At 46.0% G+C, this 16,795-nt stretch overlaps 1 protein-coding gene across 1 annotated transcript in view; it reads left to right on the forward strand.

The window, feature by feature from the left end:
- Window positions 1–1,185: 1,185 nt before the first annotated feature.
- The window catches only part of INTS2 (integrator complex subunit 2), a 194,079-nt gene continuing 178,469 nt past the window's right edge, over window positions 1,186–16,795 (forward strand). Inside the window, exons 1-2 of the mRNA XM_069226442.1 lie at window positions 1,186–1,349; window positions 7,707–8,037. Coding sequence (XP_069082543.1) covers window positions 7,745–8,037 — 293 coding nt within the window. The 5' untranslated portion in view covers window positions 1,186–1,349; window positions 7,707–7,744. The remainder of the gene's footprint in view (window positions 1,350–7,706; window positions 8,038–16,795) is intronic.

Raw genomic sequence — 16,795 nt, forward strand, 5'->3', positions numbered from 1 at the left:
TGGTTCCCCCTCAATTTCGACATGTTTTTGGCTCTTCCCTGTCACAAGCACTTGGCCCACCTACACAAGTGAGGTACCATTTTTATCGGGAGACTTGGGGGAACGCTGGGTTTAAGGAAATTTGTGGCTCCTCTCAGATTCCAGAACTTTCTGTCGCCGAAATGTGAGGAAAAAGTGCTTTTTTGGCCAAAAATTTGAGGTTTGCAAAGGATTCTGGGTAACAGAACCTGGGGAGAGCCCCACAAGTCACCCCATCTTGGATTCTCCTACGTGTCTAGTTTTAAAAAATGCACAGGTTTGGTAGGTTTCCCTAGGTGCCGGCTGAGCTAGAGGCCAAAACCTACAACTAGGCACTCTGCAAGAAACACATCAGATTTCAGTGTAAAAATGTGATGTGTCCATGTTGCGTTTCCTGTCGCGAGCATTAGGCCTACCCACGCAAGTGAGGTACCATTTTTATCGGGAGACTTGGGGGAACACAGAATAGCAAAACAAGTGTTATTGCCCCTTGTCTTTCTCTACATTTTTCCCTTCCAAATGTAAGACAGTGTGTAAAAAAGAAGTCTATTTGAGAAATGCCCTGTAATTCACATGCTAGTATGGGCACCCCAGAATTTAGAGATGTGCAAATAACCACTGCTTCTCAACACCTTATCTTGTGCCCATTTTGTAAATACAAAGGTTTTCTTAATACCTATTTCTCATTTTTTATATTTCACCAAATTTGGCATGGGTAGCTTATGTAGATAAAAAGTTATGAGGGCCTAAACGCGAACTGCCCCAAATAGCCAAAAAAAAGGCTCGGCACAGGAGGGGAAAAGGCCTGGCAGCGAAGGGGTTAACAGCCGACAAAGAGAATCCCATTCCCGACATGTGTGCGGGTCAGAAGCCCTCGTTATGCTGCTCCAGTCTTTATGCAGCTGACAGAGGTCCCTCTCAGTACCAAGAGAGGTGATCTCTTCTGGACAGGGTCTTCCCACCACAACTCTCCGCCACACAATAACGTAGACCAATAAAAACACTAGACTACCTACTTGCCCACGTGCGGCTGGACAACGTCTTCCGGGGCATTACATAGATCTCTTCCGGTCTAGTAAGCAGAGCAAATTTCTTTTGATGATTGGTGGGACAAATACTTTGGGGCGGGTTATTATCTTCTAACCAATCACAGTGTGTATGGAAAGTGAAGTCTCCAAAGGCTTTCGTCGTTCTGCTCCAGAACCTATCAATGCAGCTCGAAGCCGTTCTATTGCTTAAATTCGGAAGTGAACGAGAGGCGGTGAGCATCTCTGAAGTTGTCTATCGGGAGACCAAAGGTGCAGATCACCTTTGGTAATTTTCTAATTCAGGTGGGTTGACATGTAGATCCCTGCGTGTATACACTGGCTCTTTATCGTAGCGCTATATACAAATACTTATATACTATAGCTTCAATAGAATGGTCCCAAGTGAAAAAGATTGCTATCTGGAACTTTTGGTGGCCGGAAAGGAGCTTAGGGTTTTTTGACATGATTAGTTGCGTAAATTTTGTGCGTGAAGAAACGTTGCAAATTATGAATGATCTTGTTAGGCGGAACCTGCATTGGATATGGCGAACGTATTCTATATTTGAAACAGAGCTCTGGACCCAACTACAGTATTGAATGCAGCTAGTTGTGGATTGTTTTAATTTTTAAATCATTTTGATATATGTGGCAATCTTGCCAATCCTTTTGGGGTCGGAGTGGACTGTCACGCACGAAGGACGTGTAAACTGTCAGAATTCTTTTGGTTCCAGCACTCTAACTGTTAAAGCACTTGTTATGGTCTTTAGGCTTGCTTGATAGGCAGACTATTGATGCAGTGCTTCATTGCTAAGGTGTGCAGTAGGAAGTTGACGGATTTGAAAGATTTGTGGTATTGCGCCATGGTTTGTCATTGATGGCCAGGGAGATGTTTTGACTCTTGGGATGTGGTATGTCGGTTTATCCAAATGAGGAGAAAATGGTAGGATGAGGGAAACTTCTGTTGGGGTGCACGCACAACACACAGAGTCAGTGAAGTAAAGCGGCTTTATTGTGCTACTTCCCTGGTGCCAGACTAAATATATGGATAGTTCAAATTACATTCATATCGTTTTTTTTTTTTTTGGGGGGGGGAGTGGAATTATTACACAATACTTTATTAAAAACAAACTAGGGTAATACCAAGATGTTCATAGGATGGTCCCCTATTCTAATGGCACGTTTTGGTTGGTCTCCACCTGACACTTTATCTAACAAGGCCCCCACAAAGACATGGTCTTTCGCATGCTTTCCCAAAGTGAAGTCGTCTTCGTCTTCTATGGAATAAATCCCTCAAGGTGTCTGTACATTACAAACATGTGAAAAGTGTCATTTTTTCGTACACTTGCTGCACTCTCCTCCTATTCCTGGGCAACTCTTTAAACATGTATAATGTGTGTTTGACTCATCTTTAGCGTTCCTTTTTTAACCATGTTCATTACTCTTGTTTGCATTTGTGCCTCTGAGTTCACTAAGTTCTCTTTCTTTTTTATATAGCTGACGTCACCTTCATGCAATTCTGGTTTCTTTAAAATTTGACATATTTCACTGCTTTTTACGATAGTTACGACCTTGTTCGTGCAGGTGGTCTTTGTAACAAAATAGTCTTTCTTGCGCATTTATACATGAGGTGCATGTTACAGTTTGATCTCTCTGCATTTAGCCAGTGGCTTTGAAATTGCATGTTGCTACCAACGTTCTTAATGTTCCTGCGTAAAACTCAGCTGATTCGCCCAACACCTGATACATTATAAAATTGTGTTGTTTACGCTCATTGTGGTGAAAGGGCATAACCCCGTTCTTTCCTTAGCTTCTCACAAACAATTCTTCCTTCTCTGTTAGTGCTATGTGATCAGTCTTCTCCTAGCAACATCTAGAGTGTTGTATATTAGGTCTTTATTTCTCTCTACTCTATATTCTGTCCCAGCTATTGCCACAAAGTGCATTTCACTTCGGAAGGTATGGCAATGACATTCATGCCTCCTGGCATGGTGTCCCAGGAAGTTTGCACTCACATTGCGGTGTCAACAGTTATCTTTCAATCTGTAAACTTTGTAAAAAAAAAATAAAAAAAAAAAAATAGAAAAAAATATATTTTGTTAGTATGAAAAAGTTATCTAGAATAGAAAGACAGTGGTCTGTTCTACATGTATATTGTTTCATATTTTGACAGATAAAACATTAGTGGAGCCTTCCTTTGAAATTATTTTGCGCATACTTGGACACCGCATGATTCAGTTTAGTACACGACAGCCTTCTTCCAGACTTTTACAAGAAAACAGCTGGGTGCAGTACTGATTGCACACCCACACCGTGCATGTGGTTGGCTGCTCTTCTCTTCATCCGCCTGGCTTGGGTCTACTCACCCCGCCTTTACTACAGATGCTGTGAGGATGCTTTCTCTTGCCAGCTAACCTCAATCATGGTTTGCACTTCTTTTTTTATATTAATAGCAAATTGCTTGCCACCAAAGGAACAAATGCCTCTAAAAGGCACACTAATGTTCTCACAGATGGAGAGCTTCCCCAGATGGAATACTGTGGTTGCTGCATGTAAGGGGCTGCATGTCTTGGGCTGGTTAGTCTTTGTTGGTCAGGCTTTTCTGTTTAAATAATTGGTTGTGTGGATGCTTCCATGCTACCTTGATTGTGTCTCTATGTTTGTGATGGTACTGACATGTTCACCCGTTGTTGCTCAGTCTGTAGTGTTTTTTGGTAGTCCAGTGTTGCAGATGCTTGCAATGCTACGCTTAGAATCTTGTGCCCGTTCGTAGCTCACTGCTGTGCCTGGGGTTTTGCCTCTGTTTCTGCTGGAACACTAATCCTTGGTGGCCCTTTGGGTTAGGTTCTTGGTCTGCTCTTGTTTGTTGCTTTTTCTCGCTTTGAACTGTGTTTCCAAGATGAGGTTGCTTGTTTATACTTCTGAATTACTTTGAAGGTGCTCAGTAGGGGTTTCTTGGCTATCTTCGTCCCCGCAGGGACTCCCTGCCTTCCCTGAGCTTCGTGGCCATCAAACAAGTTATGTTGGAAAATGGTGGGAAGCTGATGTTGTCTCTCTTTTTGTGTTGGTTCACAGAGCTGTCTGGATGATGCTGGCTTCACAAATTGTTACCAGGTACTGGAGCTGGTGGGGTTCTTTATAGCTCATTTATGATTGAATTTTACTACAGCCACAACATTTGGTTGATGCCATGATTCTCGGTAACTGTTACATATTATTTTAGTAGTCTTAGCAGCGTTCAACTGCGTCTCTCATCTGCAATATAATATATAGATGTCATTTTTTCTTGATTCCATTTTGGCCATGGCACTGTTATTATGCCACCGTCCCACTAACTGAAGGTAGGGCCTTCTGGTCACCCCAGGTTGATTGTTTGTTTTCTCGGTTTCCCTTTTGTTGGTGCCTTTCAATATAATAGTTAATTGTTCCTGGTCACGTTTCTTCCTACTAGATGCCTATTTATTTTTGTTTGTCCCTTTGTGTGTTTATCCCTTTTTCTCTTCGTGTCAATGGACTTGAGGTTTTGTGCAGATGTCTTGGTGGTCCCCCTATGGTGCTTGTCTTTGCAAACTTTCTTCTGTGCCGCTGGCGGAACTTTTATTGGATTCTTTGTTCCCTGACCACTTTCTGTTTCTCTGACGCAAGGTTATATCTCATTTATGGTGACCACCTCTGTAGGAAACCTGCCTAAATCTGCCTTTTCTGAGCGTCTACCCTGGAAAATGAATGTTCCCATTTTCCAACATCGATACACTTGTAAAAGCTGTTTTTCCTGTGGCAGACATAGCTGTTGTATATAGAAAACCAGAGTCCAGATTAAAATACTAATACTGATAATTCAGGAAAAGGAACAGCTAAAAAAATATTAAATTAACCATTTTTATTAGTTATTAATATCCAATTCATTGGTGAAGTAGAATTTTTAATATTAAGGAAAAGTAACTTTTAGAAAGTTACCCATTACATGCCTCATCTGTCAGAAAGCTGATTAGCGTAAGCCTCTGCTGGCTTTCAGCCTGTGCTCAGCCTTGAATAGGTGTGAAATGCTTCATAGGACCAGACAATATACTGACCTGAATGGGCAGAGATGGTTCCTCCGAACTCCACAGATTATTCAGAGTAGGGGGTGTGAACATCATGTGATGTCACACTGTCACATCCTGCTTGACAGGTCTGTTGAGACAGTTGTAACAGAGGCACACTTGTAAGGGAGAGAACAGGATGCCAAGACCATTCTTGTGAATCCATTGTCTGTTTGCTGAAGGACCTTGCTTTTGTCCTACTAGACTTCTGTCCCTGGGTTTGTTGTAAGCATAGTACCTGCTTCAAACTGGATTTTAGTGCCAGATACACTAGGAACACTAGGATTACTATAGTACGCACCCCCAACCTTCAAGTTTAGTGTGGCAGAAGACTTTCACTGTCTTGAAAATACCCAGGCATTCTATGCCTGTTTGCTGTAAGGCAGACAGGAACAGCCCTAAAGGTAGGTACAGTTACCCCTGGGATCTTTAACCCCCTTGGTTAGTGTGGGGCCCAGCAGTCAACCCCACCCCTCTTGTACCCAGGACAAAGAAGTGGACTCCGGGGGTCATCAGACCTCCTGTAGTGTGTGTGGCTGCAGGGCAAGAACAGGCTGCAGGAGGCCTTTCCCTGCATGGGCCCAGCTGACCAGAGGTACACTGGATTTAGACTGGACCTGGCTGTTGGCCTCTGCCTGACACCCTGTGAGTCTCTAAGTGCCTCCTCTGAAGTCCTGGAAGTCTTTGAAGTTTACCTCAAATTGTGCCTAGGTCTCAGGTCACTACAACCATTTCTACTTAAAATCGTAAAAACTCATGTCTCCAGTTACTCTTATTGGATTTTTGTTATTTTGGTGTTATTTCCTTTATGAACTTTTACTATATTTTCCTAATTGTCTGGGGGGCTTTTACTATTTGGCATGTTTACTTTATTGCTATTTTAGTATATCATAAACAATGTACACACTGCCATAAGTTAAGCCTGTCTGGTCTGTGCCATAGCTATAAAGTGGTTGTGCTCACGTTCGTCTACTTACTGAGTGACTTTGAGGTTCACTCTGACAAGGGTTGTGATTATTCTTTGAGGGGGTAGTCACCCATCCCAAATAATCATTCCAGTTTCTTACAGTCTTCATCCAAGCCATCACAGATACTGTTTTCAGTTTCAGACTATCATGTGAGAACCAAATTCATTGTATGTGTTGTTGTCTTGTTTTGCTTTTATTGAACAAATTAGAGTTAGAGGTAAAAAAGTTTGGGAATGGAGACAGTGTATAATAACCTGGAGTGAGATGGTCACCCTAGTATCGACCTCTTGTGTTCTGTGTCCTCAGTGTTCCGTGCTCCCTCAGTCTGGGTGCATGTCACCAACTATCTGGGGTAGTAACTGCTCCTTGGTGCGGAGTTCTGGCAGCCTCATGGTTCAAGCCTCAGGCCGTCAGTCGTGGGGTCCTGTCTCTTGCTAAGCTTGCTGGACATTCTGTGAGGGTTGGTCTTCCTTTCTTTGCTGACACATCCCTGTGGAACTCTTCTGATCTGTTGGGTTTGTCTTTCTATAGCTCCCTGGCTGTTGTTCATGCCAAGGTATTGTGCCTTTGTCTTGAGAGGTCCTGTCAGTAGACGATCTGCCATTCTCCCTGGGGTGCCCTGTTTTGCCTCCTTTTTTCTGTCTGCCTTGCTTCATCTGATTAGTGCCTTCGTCTGCTCTCAGTGTACTCTTGACAGGCTGTGGGTCCCTGTCCGGGTGATTCCGAGCTGCAGCTTATGGATATAGTGTTCGTTAGATTCCCTTCTTAGAATTCTCTAGCCTTTTCTTTGTTCACCTCTGTGTAACAGTCCTCTAGTTTGGTTGTTTTGCTGAGTGGAGCTTGTTCTGCCACTGCCCACTTTGCCTTTTTATTAGGGTGGATGTTGTTCTCAGTTTCCTCTTTAGAGTTGGCAGCTTGAGGTATGTCTGCCCTTTCCTGGGCCTCCCTTTGTTCTGCAGGCTCCGAGACTTACCTCTCTTCTTTCCTTCAGGTAGGGGGGGTGCTTCCTCTGGGCCTTGTGCACTGGAGCAGTGTCCCTTAGCTCGGCCTGCCTGGTATTCCTCTGGGTCTAGCTTCTGGTTGCCTTCTTTGCTGGGTTCTTTGGGATCATTGGGGGGAGGGCATCACAAGCTCTGTTTGTTTGAAATGTGCCCATCAGTGCGAGGGTACAAGAAGAGTAAAAGTCCTGCGGCTCAAATTGCTCCTCACACCTTGCAATACAGTAGTCTTCAACTCACTTGTAATGCAGATATTTCAGTAATAATAAAACTCACCAATCACATACATGTTAGAGGAACCATCTTCTCCCTTATCTTGCTGCACCCACATCAGTTAAAACATTAGAAAGTGGTAATGTCTACTACAGTCTTCCTCACCACACCTCCTCCTCATTACCAACAGAAGATGTGTGCCCTTATTCTGCTTAGTCTTAATCACTAGTCTTGCTCTTTACAGACCACAGGATGCTATTTTCTCGGTTTGGCTCCAGTTGAAGCCTTACTTTAGGCTGGTGCACAGGGTATCATTATCTACAAATATATAGTAGTTAAATGAAGTACATGTGTACTCAGAAATGTTACAATATTATGTCAGTTTGTTTTATTTTTATTTAGACTTTTATTAAATAATCAAGAATTCCAGCACCATTAGCATGGCGGAATGCTCCAACCTCCAGTTTGTCAGTCCCTTTGCCTTTGAAGCTATGCAGAAAGTTGACGTGGAGCGTCTTGCAGCTCTAAGCGACCCAGAACTGAGGCTCCTTCTCCCGTGCTTGGTTCGGATGGCTCTGTGTGCCCCTGCTGATGAAAGCCAAAGCTGGGCGCAGGACAAGAAACTCATTCTGCGACTCCTATCGGGAGTAGAAGCTGTGAACTCTATAGTGGCACTGCTGTCTGTGGATTTTCATGCTTTGGAGCAGGATGCTAACAAGGAACAGCAACTCAGGTAATGTGTCTAATTTTTGCACAGAAATTTGCAAGCCCTTTTAATAATATGCTTATTAAATACATTTTGGGCTGTTATGAAGCTTATTTTTTATTTTTGTATATTCTGTAACCTTATTATTTTGGAGCACAAATACTAATGAGTGAATGAGTGGGGAAAACACGTGCACTGATAGAACACGAAACTCAAGTACTTTGTAATCGAAACTACGTTTCATTGTTACCCAAAAATATTGACCATTACTAAAAGATATGGTTATTATATAAATTGCTCAGATTTATGTGAAACCTTGTACCCACTCTTTCGTTAGTGGAAAGAACCACTGGTGTGTATCACCACTATCTGGCTCTATGGAAAACGCTGTTTTAACAGGTAACTGGAGAGGTTGTGTTGATGAAATGCTGCAGATTTGGAGCATATTATTGCTATATTATATTTTCCTCAACACAATGCACAGCCTGTGTGACGGGGCAATACATTGAAAACGCCTGTGAATGACAATCCCTTGAGAACTGCATATTACGTTTTCATGTGGGGTCCATGTTGTACCTGCGTTTTAGAATTTACCTATAAATGAAAACATTGAAGCAGTATTTAAACTATTTTGCATTTGGAAGTTCATTTATCTTTTTTTTTATCTACTGCAAGCATTTATAAATAACTGTTTTCTCCCGGATGTAATAAGTAAGAAAAATGGACTCGTTAAAAAAACTAAAAATAAAACTGGAGCATTGCAAAGTGTAGCATACAGCCTGATCCGTAGATCAGGCATGTGCATATCATAATTGAAGCCTATATTAAGAGTTCTTTGTTCGTATCTCATGTTTAATGAAGCATTGATGAATGATTTTACAAAAAAACTTACACTGCTGAAAATAGTATTAACTTTTAAAATATCCTTATTGACTGCATTCTAGAACAGTGTCATCTTAAGGTCCTAACATTCGTTCATTTATCACTGTACTAAATTAGCCTCCAAAACCTTAATCTTTCATCCTTTACAAGGCAGCCCCTCAATAACTTGACAACCACCACTTATTTTTGACGAAAGGGGACAAACTGATCTCCTTCACGAAAGCACTGAAACATGCCTATTTATGAAAGTATTTTCCCTGTTGTTCCTTTTTGATTCACTGCTGTGTGTTCTCGGGCACCTTTAAAGTACTAGCAAGATTTAAAAAAAAAAAAAAAACTAAAAAAAAAAAAACTTTGATTTTAAAGGCACAAAAACAAGCCTACATTTAAGCCAGATATTCATCTGATGGTTTCGTACAATAGAATCTTCCCTACCCTTCCTCTTGACGTAGCCCCCTTAGTGTCAAGGCTACTTAACCCTATTACAATTTGTAGGCTTCGCCTCCTTTCTCCGTAAAGTGGTTGGAAGTGGGACATCAGTCCAAAGTGCCTTCATTTCCCACATCACCTCAAGCCCATGTTGAATTCTCCACTTTTCCCACACCTTTTTGAGGCACCCCCTCCTTTTAAATACCACCCGTTCTGCTACCATGCACATATTCATTCACTCACTCCACTGTACTATGGCGGTGCTACAATCTGCCCCCACAACTTGGCAATTCTCGCTTGGCTATCATGAATCTCAACATGCAAAACCCAGCGGTTGATATGGTATGGTTACATCATTTGGGATCCCCAAGAGTATCAGTTGGGGTGTTGCTGGTATCTCCAGGCCCATAACGGCTTCCATGTCCTGTATCTCATCCCTCCATAACCCCTCAATTTTTGGGGCATCGCCATATGAAATGTAGGAATGTTCCCTCATTGGAAGTACACCTTAGGCATCTAAGGCTGGACGCCCTACCCATTGTGAACAGTTTACTATGGCTGTAGTAGATCTGATGTTGCATTATTATCTCTATGAATCTTAAAGTATATGCGCAATTGAGTGGCAATAACATTCTTATTGGTTATCCGGTGAACCATTTCTACTTTACAGATGTGATTCTTTTTCTACTTTCACTTGAAGAAATCAACGAGTGTCAGCAAAACCATATTTCTTTTTTTTTTTTTAATATATTTTTATTAATTAATAGGTCGCTGTTTACTTTTCACAGTTACATTTATGGGAACATATAATCCAAGTTATTCACACCATTTAAAAGGATACTTTACTTTGCATGTGTTCACAGATGACTTATGTTGTGTTTTAACTCACATCTAGGTCTATATCTGATTTCTGTTGCCTGTTAGCTCTAGGGTTCTATATTTGTTTCCTTAAGTATCTATTTCCTTGTCTCTTTGTTACCCATTTGTCTTACATGTCCACATAGCAGCTTCAACTTTAACATAACTATGTACATACTTAATGGCTTTTTGTGGGTGGTTTTAGTGTTAGGTAGTGAGGATCGATCCCTTAGGGGGCTGTATCTGGAGGGATAATCATCTGCTGTATGCGTTTTCCTATTACTCCTTGTGGGTGATTGTACTCCACTCCACTCTGCACCTTGTGGTTTATTATGAGCTGTCAGTGTTCTCTGTTAGCTATTTCATTGTTATTCTTTCTCACCCTCACCAGCAGTGTACCTGGGTTTATTCCTCATCTCCTTACAGTATCTGTTTAGGTTTCCGTTTCTGTTTGAGCTGTATTAGGATTTAATGGTTCTTCCCCTGTGCTATCCCAGCTCATCAGTAGTTCTTCCCACCCTGGGGCCACGGGAGTCTGTCGGATACCCTTTGCTTCTTCAGTTTTTAAGACCTGCAATTCCGCCCCGGCCCACCTCTTGACGTCATTTTTCCATTCAACAAGTGAGGGAGGGGTAGTAGCTTTCCAACCCCTCATAATTAATCTTTTGTAGAGGGCCAGGGCGAGATCCAGGAAGCGACTCCCAATCTTCCCTAGTTGGATATCCGTCTTTAGGCCCAACAGACAGACATCGGGGGCGAACGGCAGTTCCGTGTCATATAATCTTGACATGCTCTCCATCACTGCTCTCCAGCCCATTTGTAACACTGTGCATTTCCACATCATGTGGTCAAAGTCTGCCTCGCCCTCACCACATCTGGGGCATATCTTGGGGGTTCCCCCATATATTCGGAACAGTCTGTGAGGGGTAAGATAAGTTCTATGCAGGTAGTTATATTGGATATATTGCAGCCGGGTGTTACGCGATGTCCTCCGAGGATAAGCCAGAGCTCTGTTCCAGTCTGCCTCAGATAGCATATGTCCGATTGTTTTCTCCCACTTCTCCCTGAGTGAGTGCAGGGGATCCAATGCAGCTTCTAACTGGGCTCGATATATTTTCGTAATTAAGTGGGATTCTTCTCCCGAAGTCAGCAGGAGGTGCAACACTCCGTGAGTCCCGGGCTCTGCGTTAATCGTATCCCACTGGCCTTTCAGAGTGTGCACCAGCCTCCTGTACATCAAAAATTGACCCTGAGGGACCCCCTTCCCTACCAATTCGCCGAAACTCTGTATTGTACCTTCCCTGAAGAGCTCCCCCACCGTCAATACTCCTGCATCCCTCCATGGGCCCAATCCCCGGCCCCCAGATCCGGTTCCCTTCGGTTCCACGAGCAATACCGGAATCGGTATCGCCGGTGAGTAGGGTGGACCAACTCCAGTCCTATTCGCACATCTTTTCCAGCACATCTTCGCGGTGTTAGTCATTAGGTTGTCTCCGAAGGGGGACAGCTTCTTCTCTATCATGCGTGCTATTATTCGATCTATGTCCATCGAACCGTGGGGGTTAATTAGGTCCAACTGCCCCTTACCCACCATCCAGCCTGCCACCCACTGCAGCTGGGATGCCAAGTAATATGCCTCAAAGTCAGGAGCCCCTAATCCACCCGCTCGCATCGGTCTGCACATAGTAGTCAATGCTGTGCGTCTCCGGCCCTCATCCCATATTAATTCCCGAAGTAAGGTGTTTAATTCACGGAACCATGCAGGGGGGGACCCATAACGGTAGATTAGCAAAAAAGTAGAGGAGGCGGGGCAGCATCACCATCTTAGACAACGCCACTCTGGCCATTGTTGTTAGTTTCAGCGACCGCCAAAACCCAACTGAGGCGCGCAGGGACCGGAGCGCCCCACCCAGGTTGCCGTCCCGAAGATCGGCCAGCTCATGAAATATTTGGATCCCTAGATATTTGAAAGTCCGCGGGGCCCAGTTCATATCTTTCGGACATGTTTCAGGGCGCTCTATGTTTGGTAGTATGGGGAAGACAAATGTTTTGCCGCGGTTAAGATGAAGTCCCGACAGTTCCCCATAGCTCTCCAGGATCTTTAAAACCCACGGGATGCCACTGGTTCCGTCTCTCAAATACACCAGAATATCGTCCGCGTATAGGGAAATAATATGCTCGCTAGGACCCCAGTTAATTCCTCTACCGATTCCTTCCTGTCGTATTTGGGCCGCTAGAGGTTCAATTGCCAGGGCAAATAGCAGCGGTGATAGAGGACATCCCTGTCTGGTTCCTCGATACACCGGATATGTGTCGGATATCGTTCTGCCCGTCTTCACCCTAGCCATTGGGGAGGAGTACAGTAGGTCCACCCACTTCACCCAACTTTCACCTAGTCCCATCTTTAGCATCACAGCCCTAAGGTAGTCCCACCTGATCGAGTCAAAGGCCTTTTCGAAGTCCACTGCTAATAAAACCCCTGTCGGAGGTTTTTCTGTTGCTGGCATGTGTAAGATGGCAAAGACCCTCCTCAGATTCAACGACGTGCTGCGACCAGGGACGAAACCATTCTGATCTGTGTGCACTAGTGTTGTCATTAGGGGGATCAGTCTGTTAGCCATGATCTTACTGAGGATCTTAAAGTCACTATTCAGCATTGACAATGGGCGGAAGTCGGTCACCGGCGCTTCCCTGTTTTTTGTTTTAGGTAGTGGTATCACCAAAGCCTCACGTAATGTGCCCGGTAACTCTCCTCGGTGCAACGCCTCCGCGTATACCTCAGCCAGTTGGGGCACTAACAATGTCCTATATTTTTTGTAAAAGTCCATTGGAAGGCCATCGGTACCGGGAGTCTTTCCAGGAGCCAACTGCAATATAGCCTCACTTATCTCCTCCACTGTTACAGGTCCCCCCAGGCTATCCCTCCCCGCTTGGTCCAAGGCCGGGAGAGCGATTCGCTGTAGGGAGTCTCGGAAGGCCTCCACCCCCAGGTCATGGGGTTTCCTATACAAGTGCATGTAGTATCCCTTAAAAGCTTCGTTGATTGGGCCTGGGCTTCGCCTGCATATTCCCTTTTTGTCTTGTACACTTGTGATGGGCTCTCCCCCTCCGCTTGGGCGTACCAGCCAAGCTAGAAGCCTTCCCGATCTACCCTCCTCTGATTGCACTGATGCCAGGTATTTTTGTGTGTTGTGGCACCTAAGTTGTGACTCGATCTGGGAATGCTCTCTACGGGCCCGCTTATATTCCTCATTCTCTTGGGCTCTAACATCTTGTCTCACTTCCCATTCGTGTATTTTCTTCTCTAAAGAGGTCAATTCCCTTTCAAGTGTGCGTTTCACCCCCACTGATTGACCCAGGCAGAATCCTCTCGTTACCACCTTAAGCGTTTCCCATTCTGTGGCTCTGGATGTAGCGGATCCACTGTTAATTTTGATATGTTCTGTCAAATGGCATCGAAGGGCCTCTCGGTACGGCTGATCCTCCAACGCAGTGGGGGACAGTCTCCACGATGGAATTGGGGGTCTGTCCTCTATAATACTCAGTGTAATCAGCAAGGGGTTATGGTCTGATAGTGTGCGGCCAAGATACTCTGAGTGGGTTACATAACGCGCAAGTCCCGCAGTGCATGTCATTCTGTCAATTCTAGTGTGCAGCCTGTGGAGGCCTGAATAATAAGAATAGTCACTGTCTGTTGGGTGTTGTTCCCGCCAGACATCCACTAGCCCCCAGGAGTCCAGCCATTCGCAGAGCTTTTTGGCTATTCTAGTGGACCCTGCACCCTGCAGTGGCGGGGTCGATCTGTCCTTGTTAATGTCCAATACTGCATTGAAGTCCCCTCCCACTATTAATTCTCCTGTGCTTTGGCGGGTGAGGTGGCTTGATAATTTGGTCAGGAAAGGGACTTGGTCCTGATTGGGAGCATAAATACAACTCATAACAACAGAGATACCGTGTAGTCTCCCTTCTATCACCACAAATCTGCCCTCTTGATCTATGTCAGTTGAGTCTATTATCAGTGGGACCCCAGCTCTGACCCATATCAATGCTCCCCTCGCATATGCTGAATACTCTGTGGCAAACACCTGTCCCCTCCATCTGCGTCTCAGTTTCTCAACCTCTCCAGCTATTAAGTGGGTTTCTTGTAGCATTGCCACCTGCACCCCTCTTCTCTTCAAGTAGGAGAGGATTCTGTGTCTTTTGGTTGGAGTGCTCATCCCCCTAACATTCCATGTTAAAAGATTATAGTTTGCCATGTTAATAATTTAATTTGATAATAGTGTCCCTGGCGCCCCCAGAGTAGAACTCTATTCCTACCCATGTTCAGATCTTTACTGTTATCGTATATCGCCACCCACTTAGCCAAGTTAACTAATAACTGCAAAACCCAACTCCCCCACCCCAGGGCGCCTACCAACCTGCAGGTGGCCCAGAAAATCACGCAACAGTGCAACTTATTTAAACATATAGCTACAGTTCTCGCCAGGCTAGCTTAGACCAGCGAGTTACTGGTTCGGGGGGCGGTCAGGTCCGGAGGGGCCTCATATTCTTCTGTTGTGTCGCATCGCCAGGTCAACTCTTGCAATGTTTATCCAAGCTCGTCAGCGGACCGCGGCGTCACCCTGGGAGCACGTGTCGAGCAGGTCGAGTCTCCAGCCGAAGACCCCATTGTACCGTCTGAATCCTCTCCTGTGCCCTCCGGAGGGGAGGCTCCACCACCAACTCGGGCTGCCGCCTCCAGAGCCGCCCTCTTATCTTTTTCCTTTTGCATTTGTGTTGGCGCCAGCTTCGGTCGGATCCCGGGTTTTCGCGCCCTTGGAGCTCGGCGAGCCCTGCCCGCAGATGTGTTCTCACCATTGGGTCGCCCCACTTGGAGTCCTTGTTTCTCGAGCCATTCCCATGCTTCCTCCGGTGTTTGGAGGAAAGTGGTTTTCCCCTCCAGTATCACTCTGTCTGGCCGGATATAGCAATGAATATTGAATCCCTTCGTCTCTGAGGGCCCTTTTGACTGCTAGGAATGAGGTTCGCTTGTTCTGAACATCCAAAGTGTAGTCCGGGTATAGCGTCACCTCCCCATTCGCTATCTTAAACGGGCCCATCTCTCTGGCCTTCTGTATGAGAGTGTCTCTGTCTTTGTAGTGCAGCAATTTGGCAATTACTACACGAGGAGGCCTACCGGGGGCTAGAGGCCTCGACGGCATTCGGTGCGCTCGCTCCAGCGTGTAAAAGGGCGTTAGGCATCCCGGTGCCACCGTTGTACTAAACCAATTCTCCAAGAAGTTCACCATGTTAGTTCCCTCGACTCCCTCTGGAAGGCCCACCACGCGCACGTTGTTCCTTCTGTTTCTGCCCTCCGCGTCCTCAACCCTTCGTTCTAGTTGTGTTAATCTAGTAGCCAGGGAAGTCACCTCAGCCGCTAGATCCTTCTGTTTCGGTTCAACTATTGCCAATGTGGATTCCGTTTCCTTGACTCTATCCGCCAGTTTGTGGTGTTCTGCTCTTAGGAGGCCTACTTCCACTGCTACTTGGCTGATTTCGTGTTGTAGTGTTGTCTTTGTGTCTGCAATCGCCCCCTGTATTCTGTCCAGGGTTTCCTGTACGTTAGTTTGTGGGTTGGTCTGCTCTTCCATTTCTTTGCGTGCTGGAGGGGGCGCCATGTCCATGACCTTCTTCTTGTGACGGGCCCTGGGGGGCATCGGCCAAGCCGTGTGGGGAAGATCGCACCCCCAAGGTGTAGGCCCGAGTCTCTTCACTGGCCCTCTTTCCACTGTGATCTCGTGCCCCGGCAGGCGCAGACCCAGTCTCGGTCTCCGGATGGGCGTCAGAGAGGGCCTGTTTGTCCACCCCTTCTGTACTTTGTTGGGCTCTGTTTTCGGCTACTCCGGCAATCGCCCCCAGCGGGCTCTAGCCACAGGGCCACTCGCTCTCTCTGCTTAGGGCGGCGTCTATTTTCTTTATTATTTTCTTTTCTTTTTGGATCCTGCCACTCCTCAATTACCCTTTTTTTTTTCTTCTTTTTGTTCTTTTTTTTCCCCCCTGTCTTCTTTTTTTTTTTTTTTCGGGAGAGTTCTTTCACGTGTTTTTTTTTTTTCCTGTGATTTACTTGCCCCCGGGGTGGTGTCTCATTAGGGGGCCTCCTGCCGCTCAGTGTCGTCTCTGCGCTCCCGCGGGAGCGTCCCCCGAGCTCCGGTCGCCCTCCCGGCAAGATGGCGGCTCCGAGCCCCCTCCTCCGGGGGCTTCCATCTCACGCTGCTTCACCCGGGACCGGGTGCGGCCCAGCTCCGCCTCCACTTCTTCGCAAAGGGGGTTCCCGGCGTCCGGTCCGCCGCGCCAGGGCCCCACCAGGCGGGATCGCCTCACCGGCCCAGGCCGGTCGCACTCGCTCGGCCGCAACGCTCGGCCCTACCCGAGGCCCCGGCTCACCGCGGGATGAAAGGCCACAGGTCCGCTCCGGAGCCAGCGAGCCGAACCCGCTCCTCCGCACGTCCCGGATCAAAAGCGGGGAACCCAGCCGCATCCAGGTTCCGCCCCCAGGTCAGGAGCAGTCTTTTGGCGTTGACCCGCCCGGAGATGGCACGCTTACAGGTATAAGGTAAAGCGGCCCTTCCGGAGCGAG

The sequence above is a fragment of the Pleurodeles waltl genome, chromosome 3_1, assembly GCF_031143425.1.
Source record: "Pleurodeles waltl isolate 20211129_DDA chromosome 3_1, aPleWal1.hap1.20221129, whole genome shotgun sequence".
Classification (NCBI taxonomy): Eukaryota; Metazoa; Chordata; class Amphibia; order Caudata; family Salamandridae; genus Pleurodeles; species Pleurodeles waltl.